Below are 17,692 nucleotides of genomic sequence, written 5' to 3'. Positions count from 1 at the left end.
TTGTGAGCCTAGAATCTTATTACTAAAAGACTTGGCAAAAGTTATTAGAAAATGGCAGGCATTTGAATCTTTCTCAAGGAATAAGTTATTTTGCATGATCAATTTTTTGGATAGTGGAAGAATTTACCCAGGTACTGCACTGTACAAAGGTACCCTTAAAACTATGTATTCTTTCTTGTATAAGAACTCATAAAAATTTTATAGGAATTTTCAAGTATGAATTTTTTTAACTTTAAAATGAAAATATCTTTTGAGTATCTTGGGAAATAGTATATTCTTACAAATTAGGTTACCTGTTTTTATTGAATTGAATGTCATTGAGAATATTGGCATTGCATTTTAGCCACTAACATTAATAATCTAAATACAGTTGAGCAGCCCAGAGCCAGTTTCCTAATATTTTGAGATTTTTGCCGTTTTGAGAACAAAGTAATTAAAAAATTTTGGATACCATCTAACTGAAATGTTGATGATAATTTCATAACCATATTGGGTTCCATTACATAAAGTGTATTATCATCATTTGTTTAAAAAGTAGCCAGCAGCCTGTTACTTTATGGCTGAGGACACTGCTATAAAGTCTTGAGATCTTTAATAAATAATTTGAACATCTAAATCTTAGAAACTAGTTCTGAGGTTTTCATGTAGCTAAAGTCATCCTCAAAGTACAGAAATTGTGAAGGGATACCTGTCTAAGCATTATTTTGTGGTTGGAATGTAAAAAACCTACTCAAGTAACCTCAATTAAGGTATGGATATACAATGGAATATTACTCAGCCATAGAGAAGAATGAAATAATGCCATTTGCAGCAACGTGGATGGACCTAGAGATTATCATACTAAGTGAAGAAAGCCGGACAGAGAAAGATAAATATATGATATTGCTTATATGTGCAATCTAAAAAAAAAAAAAAAAAAGATACAAATTGAACTTATTTGCAAAACAGAAATAGACCTGCAGACATAGAAAACAAATTTGTGGTTACCAAAGGGGAAGGAATGGGGGAGGGATAAATTAGGAATTTGGGATTAACATATACACACTACTATATATAAAACAGATAACTAACAAGGACGTATTCTATAGCACAGAGAACTATACTCAATATTTTGTAATAACTTATAAGGGAAAATCTGAAAAAGAATATGTATATACTGAATCACTTTGCTGTACACCTGAAACTGACACAACATTGTAAATCAACTGTATTTCAGTTTAAAAAATTTACACACACAAAAAAGAATTAAATCTATTTTATGAGTAGATTGTACAAAATCCAGTTGCGGAAGTACAAACCAGGCCTTCTTTCCCCTACCTTCTTTGTGGGTGGGGCTCTGGTTCTCCTAATAGAAAGAATTCATAGTGGTCCGGACACCAGGGTTATCTCTTGGCTGGAATAACTTCTTTCTCCACTCGTGGGTAGCTAAAGAATGTGCTAATTATACTAGTGATTAAAGTCTGGTTTTCTTAGTTTGGTGCTAGTAACAGCTGTGTCTGAAGCCTGATCATCATGTCTCAACCTGAGCCCTCCAGCGTGTGCTTAGACCTGGGCTGGCTCATTGTTCATATTGGGTCTACTGCCTTGTTATAGAAGAGAAACCACTAAGCCCAAGATTTTGTACTGCTTGCACACCACCCAGTGGGGACTCTCCTTCCTAGGGAAAGAAAAAAAGCATAGTTTGTGAGAGACAGAAATAGCTAATCGACCACAACTTATTTTGGGGAAAGGAGGGAGAGGAGATTACCCTAGAATGCACCTTATATTTGATATATTGTTTCTACTTATGTCAATTTAATTGTGGACAAATATGTTGTTGGAGTGGGCCATGTTAATATATGACATAATGGTATTTCTATATTAATTACTTCAAATATAATTGAAGAATAAGCTTTGAAAAATACGTGGAACTGAAATAGATGCATTTACATAGTGGCAGTTGAGATCTGCTCTAGAGGCCACTTGAGGGCTTTTAAGAGTGATGTTAAATTTAATAGGAATTTTGAAACATTGACTTAGGTGTGAGGCCAGGAATCTCTGACTATAATCTGAAAGTAGTCAGACTTCATTAGTTAGACCTAACCTCATTTTAAAGGCTATTACCTACTTGCTGAGAAAGCAGCCCTAAGCAATTCCTTAGCATAGATGGATACTGTAGAATGTGGTTCTGCCACCTTGGCCATAATTGATAAGCCCAGGGCAGGCCTTTGACCCAAGGGTAGTAGTCTGTGAAGTGGCCTGGTATGAAAACTGCACAAACAGCAGTAATGGGCATTAAACTAATCAAGCACATATCTCTTTTTTTCTCCGGTAAATTACTCCTTGAGAGGAGGAGAATAATGGACAGTTCGTAATGGGAACTTATAGTTACAGTTTGTTCATTTGTTGTTCATTCAACACCTATTTGAATGCCTAATATTTGCCAGTTACTATTCTAGGCTCTGGTGATTTAATCATGAACAGAGCAACTTTCATGCTTTCATGCAACTTACGTTGAGGGGACAGATAAGTAGCATGTAATAGATGTCAGTAGTGTAAGTGCTTTGAAGAAAAATGAAGCAGGCTGAGGAAGAGGGTGTGATTAGAGGGTACTATTTTAGATAGGCTAATCATGTAAGGCATTTCTGAGAAGCTGATGTTTGAGCAGAGTCCTAAGTAGAAGATGATGAGGGAAAAGTCAGCATGCAGCCATCATGGGGTAGTAGAAGCCAAGAGTTATACAGAAGAAAATTTCAGAGTAGAGTGAGATGTTATATTAGTCAAGGTTCTCCAGAGAAACGAACCAATGTGATGGGTGGGTGGATGGATGGATGGATGGATGGATGGATGGATGGATGGATGGATGGGTGGATGGATGGATTGGGGAGGGAGGGGCAAGAGAGAGAGATAATAGAGGCTGACAAATTCCAAGATCTACAGTTGGCACTCTGGAGACCCAGAAAGCTGATATCACACTAGTCTAAGTCTGAAGGCCTGAGACCCAGAATAGCCAATGATGTTAAGTTCTAGCCTGAAGGCCAGCAGGCTCAAGACTCAATATTTCAGTTCTAGTCTGAAAGCATGAAGAAAATGATATCCTAGCCTGAAGGTAGTCAGGTAGGAGGAGTTCCCTTCTACTTGCAGGAGAATAAACCTTTTCGTTTTTATTCAAGCCTTCAGCTGTTTGGATGTGGCCCGCCTACGCTGAGGAGAGCAATATGCTTTACTCAATCTATTGACTTAAATTTTAAATGTTAAAGTCATCCAAACACCCTCACAGAATCACCTAGAGTAATGTTTGACCAAATATCTGTGTACCCTGTGGCCTAGTCAATTTGACACGCAAAATTAACCATCACAGAGGGAGTCTGCTGGTAGCCATAAAAGCAAGATGAGTAAAGATAGATAGGCTCCAATTCACCCCAGTGACTTATTGTCAAGATTATCTGACGATTAGAGCTTGAATTATGAACTTTGTTGCATTGCCTGAATTATTTTACAGTTGTCTGTGAGGCCTGGCTTTATGGCTCTATTGAACTCACTCTTTTTTCCCTGAGTACTTTTTATATAACTACTTAGTTTAACTCGTTAGTCTCTACATTCAGGCTCACCAGACCAACCATTTTATGGATGGGCCAGCCTAATAGCAGTTGAGTCTTGTTTCTTGTATAGACATTAAAGAAATAAACCTTGAGTTATAAAAGCCTAATTCAGCCTTTTTTTTTTTTTCTTGCTTATGAAGGAAAACAATGGTAAAGATAAACAGAACTTTTAAAAGTGATTTGTTACTTTAAAAAAGGTTCACATTCTTGGTTAACATTTTTAGCAGTTACTTATTAAATTATACCTCTTTTGAAGAGCTGACATATTTTGGAAATCTGAGAGTGTAGGAGACACAGTCCTTGCCCTCAGAAAGACCACAGTCTGGCAGTAAAATCTGCATATCTAAATATACAGCCGGGTAGTTTTGATGAGAAATTAGGTTCAAGCTGCAAAAGGCTTCATGAAGATTATATTTAAGCTAGTCTTTGGTAGGTAGAATTTGGATAGCTACAAAAAAGAGGTCAAAGTATTTCCCAAAAAAGAAAGGGAAATGAGTAAATCAGGTGAAAGAGTTTGGGGATGATAATTTAACCGTGTTGACATGAGTGTAGTGTTCTTGCAGAGGACTATTTTTTTTTTTTTTTAATAAATTTATTTATTTATTTATTTAATTTTGTCTGTGTTGGGTCTTCGTTTCTGTGCGAGGGCTTTCTCCAGTTGCGGCAAGCGGGGGCCACTCTTCATCGCGGTGCGCGGGCCTCTCACTGTCGTGGCCTGTCTTGTTGCGGAGCACAGGCTCCAGACGCGCAGGCTCAGTAGTTGTGGCTCACGGGCCCAGCTGCTCCGCGGCATGTGGGATCCCCCCAGAACCAGGGCTCGAACCCGTGTCCCCTGCACTGGCAGGCAGACTCTCAACCACTGCGCCACCAGGGAAGCCCCAGAGAACTATTTTGAAAGCTAAAGCTGAAACTCAGTATGTCCACAACATTCTGTTGCATGTTAACCACTTTGAGCCTCAGCTACTCCTCTATTAAATGGCATAATAATGCCTATCTTTTCTTTTATTCCTATGAGCCTCATGACCAGTCACATCTAAATTCTATAACTATAGTTTCTTTGGTTTTAATCCACAAAGAGGCCTTTTTGAGTAGGGAAATGAATTTTCAGACTCCATATCATTTCCTCCTCACACTCTTCCTGTTCCAGCTTCCTTATGGAGAGAACAGTACACCAAATGAATCCTCTGTAAATCTCACCAGTATCCTTAATGCCCTTATCTTAGGAATTGTTCCTTCTGTCAGTCTTCTGAAGGTATTTTCTGATGGCAGTGCTGCATTAGTATCTCTGTATGGCCACACAATGTGCTTTGGATCCCATTTCTTTCCACCTTTTCAGAGATATTATGCTAACTGAAACCTCAGGTTTCTTTTTCACTCTCCTAGTGTCACCCTTCCTATCTTTATGGGTCTTTTCTATTAGCAGATAAATATGATCAGGTTGTCTTTATGTTATATATATTATGCATGCTGTGCTGTAGTATATTATATATAATATCTAATCTAATCATCCTCCATTGACCATATACCTTTCTCCATCAATTTCCTCGTGTCTTCTCCATCAACTTCTCTAAAGAAGTAGTTATACCCGCTTAACTTATTTCTAAAATCATATCCTATTCACACCTAAGCTCATTCCAATCTACCTTCTACCCCCATCATTCTATTCTAATACCCTTCTACCCCCATCACTCTACTTATTTGATATTTCTGTAGCATTCAATACTATTGGCCATTCTGTTCTTGAAAACACTCTTCCTTTGGCTTCTTCAGTGTGTTCTCCTCGTTTTCTGTGTATGTCTCTGGCTACATCTTCTCTGACTTCTTTGTTGGCTTATCTTTCTCTAATTGCTCATTAAATGTGGGTATCCACAAAGCTGACTCTTAGGCCTTTCTTTTCTTACTACTATATCCTCTTGAGTAACATTCTTTCTCATTGCTTCAATAACAGTGCCAACTCTTAAATTTATATTTTTCACCTAGACTTCTCTGAGGTCCAATTCTGTATCTAGCTACCAAATTGATATTTCCATTTGGATGTCTCGGTGAGGTATCTCAGACTCAACATGCTTAAGACACAACATGTTTGTAACTTCACCTCTTCCTTCATATCTTCTTCAGCACCAAGACTTGTTTTATTTTGGACTCAATATAGTGTATGGATGAAGGACTCAAATCCTCACTCTAAAAAAAAACAAACCTCACTTTACTCTTTACTAACTTTGCAACCATAGGTAACCTTTAAAGACTCAATTCTGTCATGTGTAAAATGGAAAAACAATAGGTCCTTTCTTAACATAATGCAACATCAGACAAAATGAGTAAATGGGACTTATACTTCCAGCCAAGATGTAGTAACAGGGACTGAATTTACTCTCTATCCATAAACAATTAGAAAACCTTCACAGGACTGTTGTGAGGATTAAAAGAGTATAAGCACTTGAAACAGGACCCAGCATAAAGTAAGCTCTATGTAAAATTTTGCTTTTATTATTATGAAGTATAGATTTGATGGTAAAAAAAATTGTGGGATGAAGCTCTGAAGTGCTGCTTTAAAGGTAAATTATGGTATTAAGTGTTTATATTATAAAAAGCAGTCCTCAAATCAGTACTCTTAAGCTTCCATTTTAAGAAACTAAAGGATAAGAGTAATCCTAAAACAAAAAAGGGAATAAAGACAAGAGCAGAAACCAAAGAAACAGAAAAGTACAAAACAATAAAGAAAAACAGAAATTAAAATTTGGCTTTTTAAAAAGATCAATAATAGTGGTAAAATTCTAGCCAGATTAATCAGGAAAAAAAGAGAGAGGATGCAGATTACAATAGCAGGAATGAAAGAGGACACATGTCTACAGAGCCTATAGACATTAAATCCAACAATTGAGATGAAATGAGCAAATTCCTTTAAAAACACAAACTACCAAAAGCTCATTTAAGAAGAAATAGATAACCTGAGTAGCCCTATATATTTTTTTAAAAAATAAATTTTCAGTTAAAAATCTTCCTTCAAAAAATCTCTTGTCCTAGAATGTTCACTGAGGCATTCTATCAGACATTCAAGATGAAATAATATCAGTTCTACACAGAGTCTCTCAGAAAATAAAAAGGAGGGAATAATTCCCAACTCATTTTATGAGGTCAGCATTTACCCTTAGCATGAAAGAAAACTACAGACCAATAGCCCCCACAAAAATATATGGAAAAACCTTTAATGAAATTTTAGCCAACTGAATCAATAGTGTTAAAAAAAAAAAAGGATAATACTTTTTACCAAGGAAGAGTCATTACAGGAATACAAGTTTGGTTTAACGTTTGAAAATCAATCAGTATAATTCACCATATGAAACTACTAAGAAAGAAAAACCATATGATTATCTGAATAGGTTCAGAAAAATCATTTGACAAAATTTAATGCTCTTTAGTGATAAAAAACTCTCAGTAAACTAGGACTTGAAGGGAACTTTTTCTGCCTGTTAAAGGGTGTCTAGTAAAATCCTGTAATTTACATCACACTTAGTGGTGAAAGACTGAATGCTTTTCCCCTAAGGTCAGGAATGAGGGAATGATGCTTGCTCTTACCACTTCTATTCAGGATTGTATGGGAATTACAGTCAGTGCAGTGAGGCAAGAAAAGGAATTCAAAGCCATCCAAATTGGAAATGAAGAAATGAAACTGCTTGTGTGTGTAGAAAATCTCAAAGAATCCACAAAAAAGGCTACTAAGACTAATAAGTGAGCTTAGTACAAAGTTATTATACAAAAGAATTAATTGTATTTCTTTGTACTAACAATGAACAACTGAAATTTAAATAAAAATAAATTAACGTGAAAACATTCACAGTACCATCTAAATGTCAATAATACTTTGGAGAAGTTGAACAGAATTTTGCAAGACCTGTGTATTGGAAACTATAAAACATTGCTGAGGGAACTTAAAGGAGAACCAAATAAATGGAAATGAATATCATGTTCATGGATCAGAAAACTCAAAATTGTTATAATGTCATTTCTCCCCAAATTGATGTTTATTACTCAGTACAGTTCCAGTCACTGTCTCCACAGGCTTTTTTGTAGAAATTGACAAGCCTGTGGTCTGTGAACTTAGGCAGAGTTAATGAGACTTGTGGTTTCAGACAGTCTTCTCTGGAATATTACATGACTAGTTTTGTTATTGATTTTGGAAATGTTTCTCTGGGCCTTTCTTTAATTTATCTAAATCATTTCTCTGCCTTCACAATTGCTTCCAGTTTATTTCTTCTAAAGCCTACACTGTTTAAACTTTTTGTTTAGTTTTTGTTTATTTTTAACTCCACCTACCTAAAACTTCTTTTTAATTTTAATTTTATTTCTTTCATTTGGCTTAGTTCAGTAGCTCACTGGTTTTCCTCTTGCAGCTCTTGCTCCCTCTCTTGCAGTATAATCTCCAAGTAGCAGCTAGGGATCTAGTCAAGGCACTCTCTTACTCTGCATTTTCCAGTGGCTTCTATCCTTCTCTAAGAATTCAGCTATTATGTGGATATGATTACTTAGGTCTGCGTGTGTGTGCACAGAATAAACTCATCCACCTGCTTTAAAAAAAGAAAAAAAAAAGAATTCAGCTATTAGAATCCAGTTCATGAGCCTCTTCATGATCTGGCCCCAGGGCACAGCACAGTGCCTGGCACATGGTAAGCATTTAATATATGTTGAATTAAATCTTTGCATTCTAAGTCTTATCAGAATTTTTTGTGTGTTTGTTTTTGTTGTTAGCATTGTCTTGCAGCCACACACACAAAAATAGTAATTCTTTAGACCTAACTGGTTTCTCAGTTTATTGCGGGATATGGAGAGTAGGTTGGAGCTGTCTTGCATGCATTTTAAGACTCACTTTATTTTATTTTATTTTTTGGCCACGTTGTGCGGCATGTGGGATCCTAGTTCCCCGACCAGGGATTGAACCTGCGCCCCCAGCATTGGAAGCGTGGAGTCTCAACTATTGGACCGCCAGGGAAGTCCCTTGTATGCGTTTTAGAATAGGCCAGTTTGTCTAGTAAGGATGGTTGTTAATAAGGTTTGTCAGTAAGCAGTACTCAAACGGGTAGGAAAAGACTGCTTTGGCTTTTAATCAGACAAATTGTAAAAAACTGTGGTCAGAACTTAGGTTATGCTTTAGATGACCCAAACAGTTCAGAACAGCATTGTTTTGTTTCATATCCCAATATACTAAATGCTTCTCTTATAGTTTCTTATTTTTAAAATAACTTTACCTTATATCTTTTTTTTTTTAATCTTATATTTTCTACCTTGATTCTCTTCTTTCAACCATTACAACCTCAGCTTATGCATTACACCCAGATGTTGCTATTGGGGATCAGGGGCTCTGTTATAATGACAGCAAGGTGCTGCTCTGCGTTTGTTAGTTTTTTTCTGTGGGAGTGATATGTGATAACCGGCTTACTAGCCTGTCAATTTGTTGTTCCTTCCACGAACACTCAGTGAGATTGTGAATTATTTTTGAATGAAAGTTTATCAGTTACAAAAATTAAGGTTTCAACACTATAATAAACATAGAAAGGACTAGTTTAAACTTTTAAACTGGAAGTGACCTTAAAAACAGTTATAAGTATTTGCTTTTTGTTTTTCTTTTTTAAACTATTGGTTGTTTCTTAAGTATAACAGATGCTAACCAGGCTCTGTGGTAATTTTTTCTTTCTGTGTTTTTTAACGAAGCAGCTCTTTTAACATCTAGCAATCTGTGAAAAGAGTGATGACTTGAATTTTAAGATTAAGCAAATTCATTCTGTTAACATCACATTTTGTTCCGTTTTGCAGCTTCTCGGTGAATTTTTGGATGAAGCCATTAAATTAATTGCTTGCCACCATGAGCAGAAGCAAGCGTGACAGCAATTTTTATAGTGTAGAGATTGGAGATTCTACATTCACAGTCCTGAAACGGTATCAGAATTTAAAACCTATAGGTTCAGGAGCCCAAGGAATAGTATGGTAAGTTTTTACTTCCAAAAATTAGGCAAAGAATCATTAACTGCTCTGTTTTCTTCTCTCATAAATTCCTTGGTAAATATTCCTTGGTAAATATTTAGCTTGCCTCAAAAAATTAAAACTATAAAATTTAAATTAAAGCTATAACACGGTAAGTTGTTTTGTTCTGAGATTAATGGCTTTTTTATTATTCATAAAACATAATTTTATAAATCAGCTCTGTCATCTTTAAGTATAAATTATGATTAAATACTTGGTCGTAAGCCATGTAAAGATAAGATATGTGTATCAGGAAAGAATAAGTGGCATGCTTGTTAATTCCATGTATACATTTATTCCCATAGCTAATTGTTTAATAAGAAGCTTCATTTAATCATCACTTTTACACTGTAATGAAATTCTGGAATATCATAAATCTTATTTTACACTGGGGAATAAAGTCAGCTAATATGTCACTGTATGTGTTTCAAAACTCCTATGTATCTTTAAAATTGATCTACAAGCTAATTTTTACAAAAGACCTAGGCTTTATAGATCAGCATAATTCCTTATAAACTGAAAATCAAAACACTCTTTGGGACAGTTCTGTTAATAATTTTAGGTTACTAAGTTAGCATAATAAGCTAGTGTTGTAGGGAATTCTAAGCCTCACTCAAGCATAATTATATCTTTATTACCTCTTCTTGAACCAGATTTGTTTTGGAATCTATTAAAAAATCCTAAGTGTTTACAACCCTGCAGTTCTCCCAGGTTCTAGAAAAACTTTTGCATACAGCTCTTGCATATGTACAGAAAGAGACATATGTAGGGCTGTTCTTTGCAGTACCATTTAAAATAGCAAAAATTGGTAATAGCATCAAATCTATCAGTAGGAGAATAAAAAATAATCATACAGTGAAATACTCTACAACATTTAAAATGAACTGGAGCTTATATGTATCAACAAGGATAATCAGAAATGTAACGCTGAGTTTAAAAGCAAGATGTAGAATATACATACATTATTATACTGTATATATATATGTAGTTTAAAGTATGCAAAACAGTACCATATATTTATGTATGCAAAAGTATAAAAACATTCATAAACACCAAACTCAGGATAGTACTTACCTCTGAGAATAGAGAGAAGGAAGGGGGCTTTACCTATAATAATATATTTATTTTAAGAAAGTTCAGAGGAATAATGGTAAAATATTAGAATCAAACAAATTTGTGTAATGGGGACTGTAGCATTTATTCTCTTTTCTGTATTCTTAAAGTAATTTATACTATCACAAACTACAGAAGCTGGGTCATTTTATAAAGCATTATTGGCTGATTGGTTGTCATCTTAACTGATCACATTTAACCATCCACAAATTAAATTTAAAGAAAATGATGTGGTAATATCAATATGGTAAGAATTCTGAAAGCGAACTCTTGGTTCAGATTCTAGCTCTCTGATTTATTAACTTTGTGACTCACATGGCAAATTAACTCTTCTAAAGCCTGTTTTCCCACCTAGTATATAGGGTTGTTGTGAGGAATATATTATTTATAAAATACTTAATAGTATTTTAAAAATATATTATGTTCCTTTACCTTCACTTATCCTCAGACAAGTGCTTTTTGAAATTTGTGTACCAGAATTTTCTTTTTTAATTGCTTTGGAAGGTAACCAACCCCTGTCCTAAGGAATAAATGCCTTCAAATTTTTGCTTATTCCGTCACAAAACTATGAAATAGACAAATAATAAAAAATTTTTTTAAACTCACTGTTGTACTACTGCCAGAATCAATTGAAGAACTTAATTTTTTTTTTTAAAGGCATTATTTTGGGCCCCAGTTATAGATGGTAAGATTCATTGGGTCTGGATTGGGGCCTCTGAGTCCCCAGGTGTTTCTAATTTGTGCACATTTAAGAATCAATAATTATGGGCTTCCCTGGTTGCGCAGTGGTTAAGAATCTGTCTGCCAATGCAGGAGACATGGGTTCGAGCCCTGGTCTGGGAAGATCCCACATGCTGCGGAGCACCTAAGCCCGTGAGCCACAACTACTGAGCCTGCGCTCTAGAGCCTTTGAGCCACAGCTACTGAAGCCCGTGCGCCTAGAGCCTGTGCTCCGCAACAAGAGAAGCCACTGCAATGAGAAGCCCACGCACCACAATGAACGAACATGCAATGCAGCCCAAAATTAATTAATTAAAAAAAAGAATCAATAATTAGAAATCTAATTTCCTTGGATATAAAATAGTTCAATCAAATACTTGAATTTTTGTATTTTTAGGGCTTGATATAGCAGATAAAAAATTAATAGGAATGAATTTAATGGTTAAAAATAAAATACTTTATCTGAAACAGTCAAAACTTCTAATCATTTTATGTGACCCCTAATGTTTTTTGTTTTGCTTTTTTTTTAATTTGGGAAGAACATATCTGTAAATAACAGCATTTTCTAAGTAAAGATTATAATATGTATGTTTTGGTGTGTATGTATATATATATGTATATAGGCAATAGTTAATGGTATATATAGAATGTATAGATGTGTCCTTTTATGCAGTACCAATTTCTTAATACATAATTTCTTCACTGTATTTGATATAGTAAGATTGCCACAGAACAAACTCAGGTTTCCAGTTAGGTGAGAGAATAATTTTAATCAGTAGTGTGGTGACTTTCCAAATATTATATAAACAGAACTCATCTTTTATAGTATGTTAGGTGGTCCAGTATGAAAAGCACGACCTCATGTCTTAGTCTTCTAGTCTCAGCTTTGCTTTTAACTTTCTGGCTGACCTTGGACAAATTACTTAACCTCTCTGGCCCTATATCAGGCAGTGATTAATCCAAATGATTTTTAAAAGCCTCTTTTAATCATAATATTCTATAATTTTAAGACACTTTACCTTACTTGTGCTATACGTTCTTTGACCTGTCATTTGCAAAATGTGCCATTTGGTCAGAGTCATATGGTAGAGGAAGATGTGAAGAGTTAATGAGTATAGTGTTATATTTCCCAGAATTATAGATGTTTCGTTAATAGTTATGAAACAGCTTCTGATGTCCTGAAATCTGGCATTTATATTTATAAATACCTTGATTTTTAATTTCTCCTCCAAAACAAATTTTAAGTGTTTACTTTTTATAAAATAATCTTTCGTCTAGATGCCTCTATATGCACTTTCCTCTTCTGTATTCATTTTGTTGTGTCTAAAGAGGAAGTGATGTACTTATGTAGAATTCTTCAACAGGTGTTTTGAGTAGAATTTATGACCACATGTATTCTTTATCCTGTCTTTCCTTGGTGCAGATTTGGGGTGAGGGATTCATTTGGGCTCTAAGCTATCTATTAGACCTGAATACTCATTAAACATTTGTGCATTGAGTGCCCATTGTATGCTAGGTGGATCTTGGATGACACCCAGTGAACAAGCAGTCTCTTTCTTCACAGTCCATTTTCACTTTTAATCCATTAGCATTTTAAGAAACAGTTAACAATGCTGTACACTGTTGGAATATGCTCTAATAGGTATAGAAGAGACATGTTGAGCATCAAGGGCTGGAAATTGGTTCAAATGCATTTATCTTTGGAGAAAGTGAGGAATCTACATGAATGTTTCATAAATTCAGTTTTGCAGAATTTTAAGTTTTTTGTTGTTTTTGAATTTCTTCTTACAGTGCAGCTTATGATGCCATTCTTGAAAGAAATGTTGCAATCAAGAAACTAAGCCGGCCATTTCAGAATCAAACTCATGCTAAGCGTGCTTACAGAGAGCTAGTTCTTATGAAATGTGTAAATCACAAAAATGTAAGTGAACATTTTAGAAAATTTCTTAAGTATAAATAAAATCAAGATTTGTTCATGAATACATGAATATAAAAATCTTTTAAAATAGTGGGTGCTTTAAATTGTTCTTTTGGATTGAAGCATTGCTTAAAGGGATATATAAATTTTTCTGAACTTTATTAAATTATATTAGAAGAAAAATAGCTTATGAAATTAAGATTGTGTAATTTTCTGACATTTAATTTGCAAAAGGAGTTTTAAAGAGGTAGATGTTTTAGAACTTTATTTAGGCTTGATCTCATCTTCTGCTTTTTTGTTTTCTATTAAGCTGACATTTCGGAAAACTGGAGCCTGAGCACAGAGATGAAATTGTTCCCATTATTCTTTGACATTGGAACTTTATTTAACAATATTGGATAAAGCAGTTTACCAGAAACTTTAAAAAATATTTAAATGGAATTAGTAAAACATTCCTAATTCTATTTTCTAATGATTATAAAGACTTAAACCTATGACTTTCGCCCCTTTACACTTTTTAAAACTTATATTAAGCATACTGATACTTTATGATTATTTTAATGGAATGATTTCTCTAAGATGAGAGGAAATAAACTAGGAGTACATTGTACAAGGGACAGTTTTATGAAGTACTAAACCCAAAGCATCTGACTGGAGATGTGTTGTGGTGTTTGTCCAAAGGAGTTTATAAAGAGCTCAATACTTTCTGATTGCAGAAAACACAATTTACCACATTTTGAGAGCTAGCTATGTGCAAGCCTCTGTGTATTGGAGTTAGTAGATTAGCACCAAGGGAAAAAATTTATGGAAATTGAGGATTAGACTCCTTTTTGAGGGAGCTTACAGTGTTATTTTGAAGACAAAATAAATACATAAAGAGTTAAATATCAGATGTGATAAAGCAGTAAAAGTTTAATTGTCAAATTATGGCAGATGGAACGCAGCCCCACCCATCAACAGACAAGCGGATTAAAGTTTTACTGAGCTCTGCCCACCAGAGCAACACCCAGCTCTACCCACCACCAGTCCCTCCAATCAGGAAACTTGCACAAGCCTCTTAGATAGCCTCATCCACCAGAGAACAGACAACAGAAGCAAGAAGAACTACAATTCTGCAGCCTGTGGAAGGAGAACCACATTCACAGAAAGATAGACAAAATGAAAAGGCAGAGGACTTTTTACCAGATGAAGGAACAAGATAAAACCCCAGAAAACCAACTAAATGAAGTGGAGATAGGCAACCTTCCAGAAAAAGAATTCAGAATAATGATAGTGAAGGTGATCCAGGACCTCAGAAAAAGAATGGAAGCAAAGATTGAGAAGATGCAAGAAATGTTTAACAAACACCTAGAAGAATTAAAGAACAAAGAAACAGAGATGAACAATACAATAACTGAAGTGAAAAATACACTAGAAGGAATCAGTAGCAGAATAACTGAGGCAGAAGAACGGATAAGTGACCTGGAAGACAGAATGGTGGGTTGACTGCCACGGAACAGAATAAAGAAGAAAGAATGAAAAGAAAGGAAGACAGCCTAAGAGACCTCTGGGACAATATTAAACGCAACAACATTCACATTATAGGGGTCCCAGAACAAGAAGAGAGAGAAAAAGGACCCAAGAAAATATTTGAAGAGATTATAGTCGAAAACTTCCCTAACACGGGAAAGGAAATAGCCACCCAACTCCAGGAGGCACAGAGAGTCCCAGGCAGGATAAACCCAAGGAGAAACACGCCGAGACACATAGTAATCAAATTGGCAAAAATTAAAGACAAAGAAAAATTACTGAAAGCAACAAGGGAAAAACGACATATAACATACAAAGGAACTCCCATAAGGTTAACAGCTGATTTCTCAGCAGAAACTCTACAAGCCAGAAGGGAGTGGCATGACATATTTAAAGTGATGAAAGGGAAGAACCTACAACCAAGATTACTCTACCTTGCAAGGATCTCATTCAGATTCAATGGAGAAATCAAAAGCTTTACAGACAAGCAAAAGCTAAGAGAATTCACCACCACAAAACCAGCTCTACAACAAATGCTAAAGGAACTTCTCTAAGTGGGAATCACAGAGAAGAAAAGCACCTACAAAAACAAACCCATAACAATTAAGAAAATGGTAATAGGAACATACATATCGATAATTACCTTAAATATGAATGGATTAAATGCTCCAACCAAAAAACACAGGCTCGCTGAATGGATACAAAAACAAGACCCATATATATGCTGTCTACAAGAGACCCACTTCAGACCTAGGGACACATACAGACTGAAAGTGAAGGGATGGAAAAAGATATTCCATGCAAATGGAAATCAAAGCTGGAGTAGCAATACTCATATCAGGTAAAATAGACTTTAAAATAAAGAACGTTACAAGAGACAAGGAAGGACACTATGTGATGATCAAGGGATCAATCCAAGAAGAAGATATAACAATTATAAGTACATATGCGCCCAACATAGGAGCACCTCAATACATTAGGCAATTGCTAACCGCTTTAAAAGAGGAAATCGATAGTAACACAATAATAGTGGGGGACTTCCTAACACCTCACTTACACCAATGGACAGATCATCCAGACAGAAAATAAATAAGGAAACACAAGCTTTAAATGACACAATAGACCAGATAGATTTAATTAATATTTTTAGGACATTCCATCCAATAACAGCAGATTACACTTTCTTCTTAAGTGCCCACGGAACATTCTCCAGGATAGATCACATACTGGGTCACAAATCAAGCCTCAGTAAATTTAAGAAAATTGAAATCCTATCAAGCATCTTTTCTGACCACAATGCTATGAGATTAGAAATCAATTACAGGGAAAAAAACATTAAGAACACAAACACATGGAGGCTAAACACTATGTTACTAAATAACCAAGAGATCACTGAAGAAATCAGAGGAAATCAAAAAATACCTAAAGACTAATGACAACAAAAACACGACGATCCAAAACCTATGGGATGCAGCAAAAGCAGTTCTAAGAGGGAAGTTTATAGCGATACAAGCCTACCTCAAGAAACAAGAAAAATCTCAAACAATCTAACCTTACACCTAAAGAAACTAGAGAGAGAAGAACAAACAAAACCCAAAGATAGCAAAAGGAAAGAAATCATAAAGATCAGAGCAGAAATAAATGAAATAGAAACAAAGAAAACAATAGCAAAGATCAATAAAACTAAAAGCTAGTTCCTTGAGAAGATAAAATTGATAAACCATTAGCCAAACTCATCAAGAAAAAGAGGGAGAGGACTCATCAATAAAATTAGAAATGAAAAAGGAGAAGTTACAGTAGACACCGCAGAAATACAAAGCATCCTAAGAGACTACTACAAGCAACTCTATGCCAATAAAATGGACAACCTGGAAGAAATGGACAAATTCTTAGAAAGGTACAATCTCCCAAGACTGAACCAGGAAGAAATAGAAAATATGAACAGACCAGTCACAAGTAATGAAATTGAAACTGTGATTAAAAATCTTCCAACAAACAAAAGTCCAGGACCACATGGCTTCACAGGTGAATTCTATCAAACACTTAGAGAAGAGCTAACACCCATCCTTCTCAAACTCTTCCAAACAATTTCAGAGGAAGGAGCACTCCCAAACTCATTCTATGAGGCCACCATCACCCTGATACCAAAACCAGACAAAGATACTACAAAAAAAAGAAAATTACAGACCAATATCACTGATGAATATAGATGCAAAAATCCTCAACAAAATACTAGCAAACAGACTACAACAACACATTAAAAGGATCATACACCACGATCAAGTGGGATTTATCCCAGGGATGCAAGGATTCTTCAATATATGCAAATCAATCAGTGTGATACACCATATTAACAAATTGAAGAATAAAAACCATATGATCCTCTCAATAGATGCAGAAAAAGCTTTTGACAATATTCAACACCCATTTATGATAAAAACTCTCCAAAACGTGGGCATAGTGGGAACCTTCCTCAACATAATAAAGGCCATATATTACAAACCCACAGCAAACATCATTCTCAATGGTGAAAAACAAAGTATTTCCTCTAAGATCAGGAACAAGACAAGGATGTCCACTCTCACCTCTATTATTCACCATGGTTTTGGAAGTCCTAGCCATGGCAATCAGAGAAGAAAAAGAAATAAAAGGAATACAAATTGGAACAGAAGAAGTAAAAGTGTCACTGTTTGCAGATGACATGATACTATACATAGAGAATCCTAAAGATGCCACCAGAAAACTACTGGAGCTAATCAATGAATCTAGTAGAGTAGCAGGATACAAAATTAATGCACAGAAATCTCTTGCATTCCTATACACTAATGATATAAAA

General features: G+C 35.2%; 1 protein-coding gene across 4 annotated transcripts in view; it reads left to right on the top strand.

The window, feature by feature from the left end:
- The window catches only part of MAPK8 (mitogen-activated protein kinase 8), a 106,765-nt gene that overhangs the window by 53,700 nt on the left and 35,373 nt on the right, over nucleotides 1-17,692 (top strand). For 3 of the 4 annotated variants that reach the window (XM_082425461.1, XM_082425460.1, XM_082425462.1), the window contains exons 2-3: nucleotides 9,390-9,560; nucleotides 13,221-13,350. The exons of the other annotated variant lie outside the window; for it this stretch is intronic. In XM_082425461.1, coding sequence (XP_082281587.1) covers nucleotides 9,439-9,560; nucleotides 13,221-13,350 — 252 coding nt within the window. In that variant the 5' untranslated portion in view covers nucleotides 9,390-9,438. The remainder of the gene's footprint in view (nucleotides 1-9,389; nucleotides 9,561-13,220; nucleotides 13,351-17,692) is intronic. 4 annotated transcript variants of the gene reach the window in all.

This window comes from Balaenoptera physalus, assembly GCF_965194825.1.
Source record: "Balaenoptera physalus genome assembly, chromosome: 14".
NCBI classification, from domain to species: Eukaryota; Metazoa; Chordata; class Mammalia; order Artiodactyla; family Balaenopteridae; genus Balaenoptera; species Balaenoptera physalus.
The sequence above is the reverse complement of the archived record's forward strand: the minus strand, read 5'-3'. Positions and strand labels throughout refer to the sequence as shown.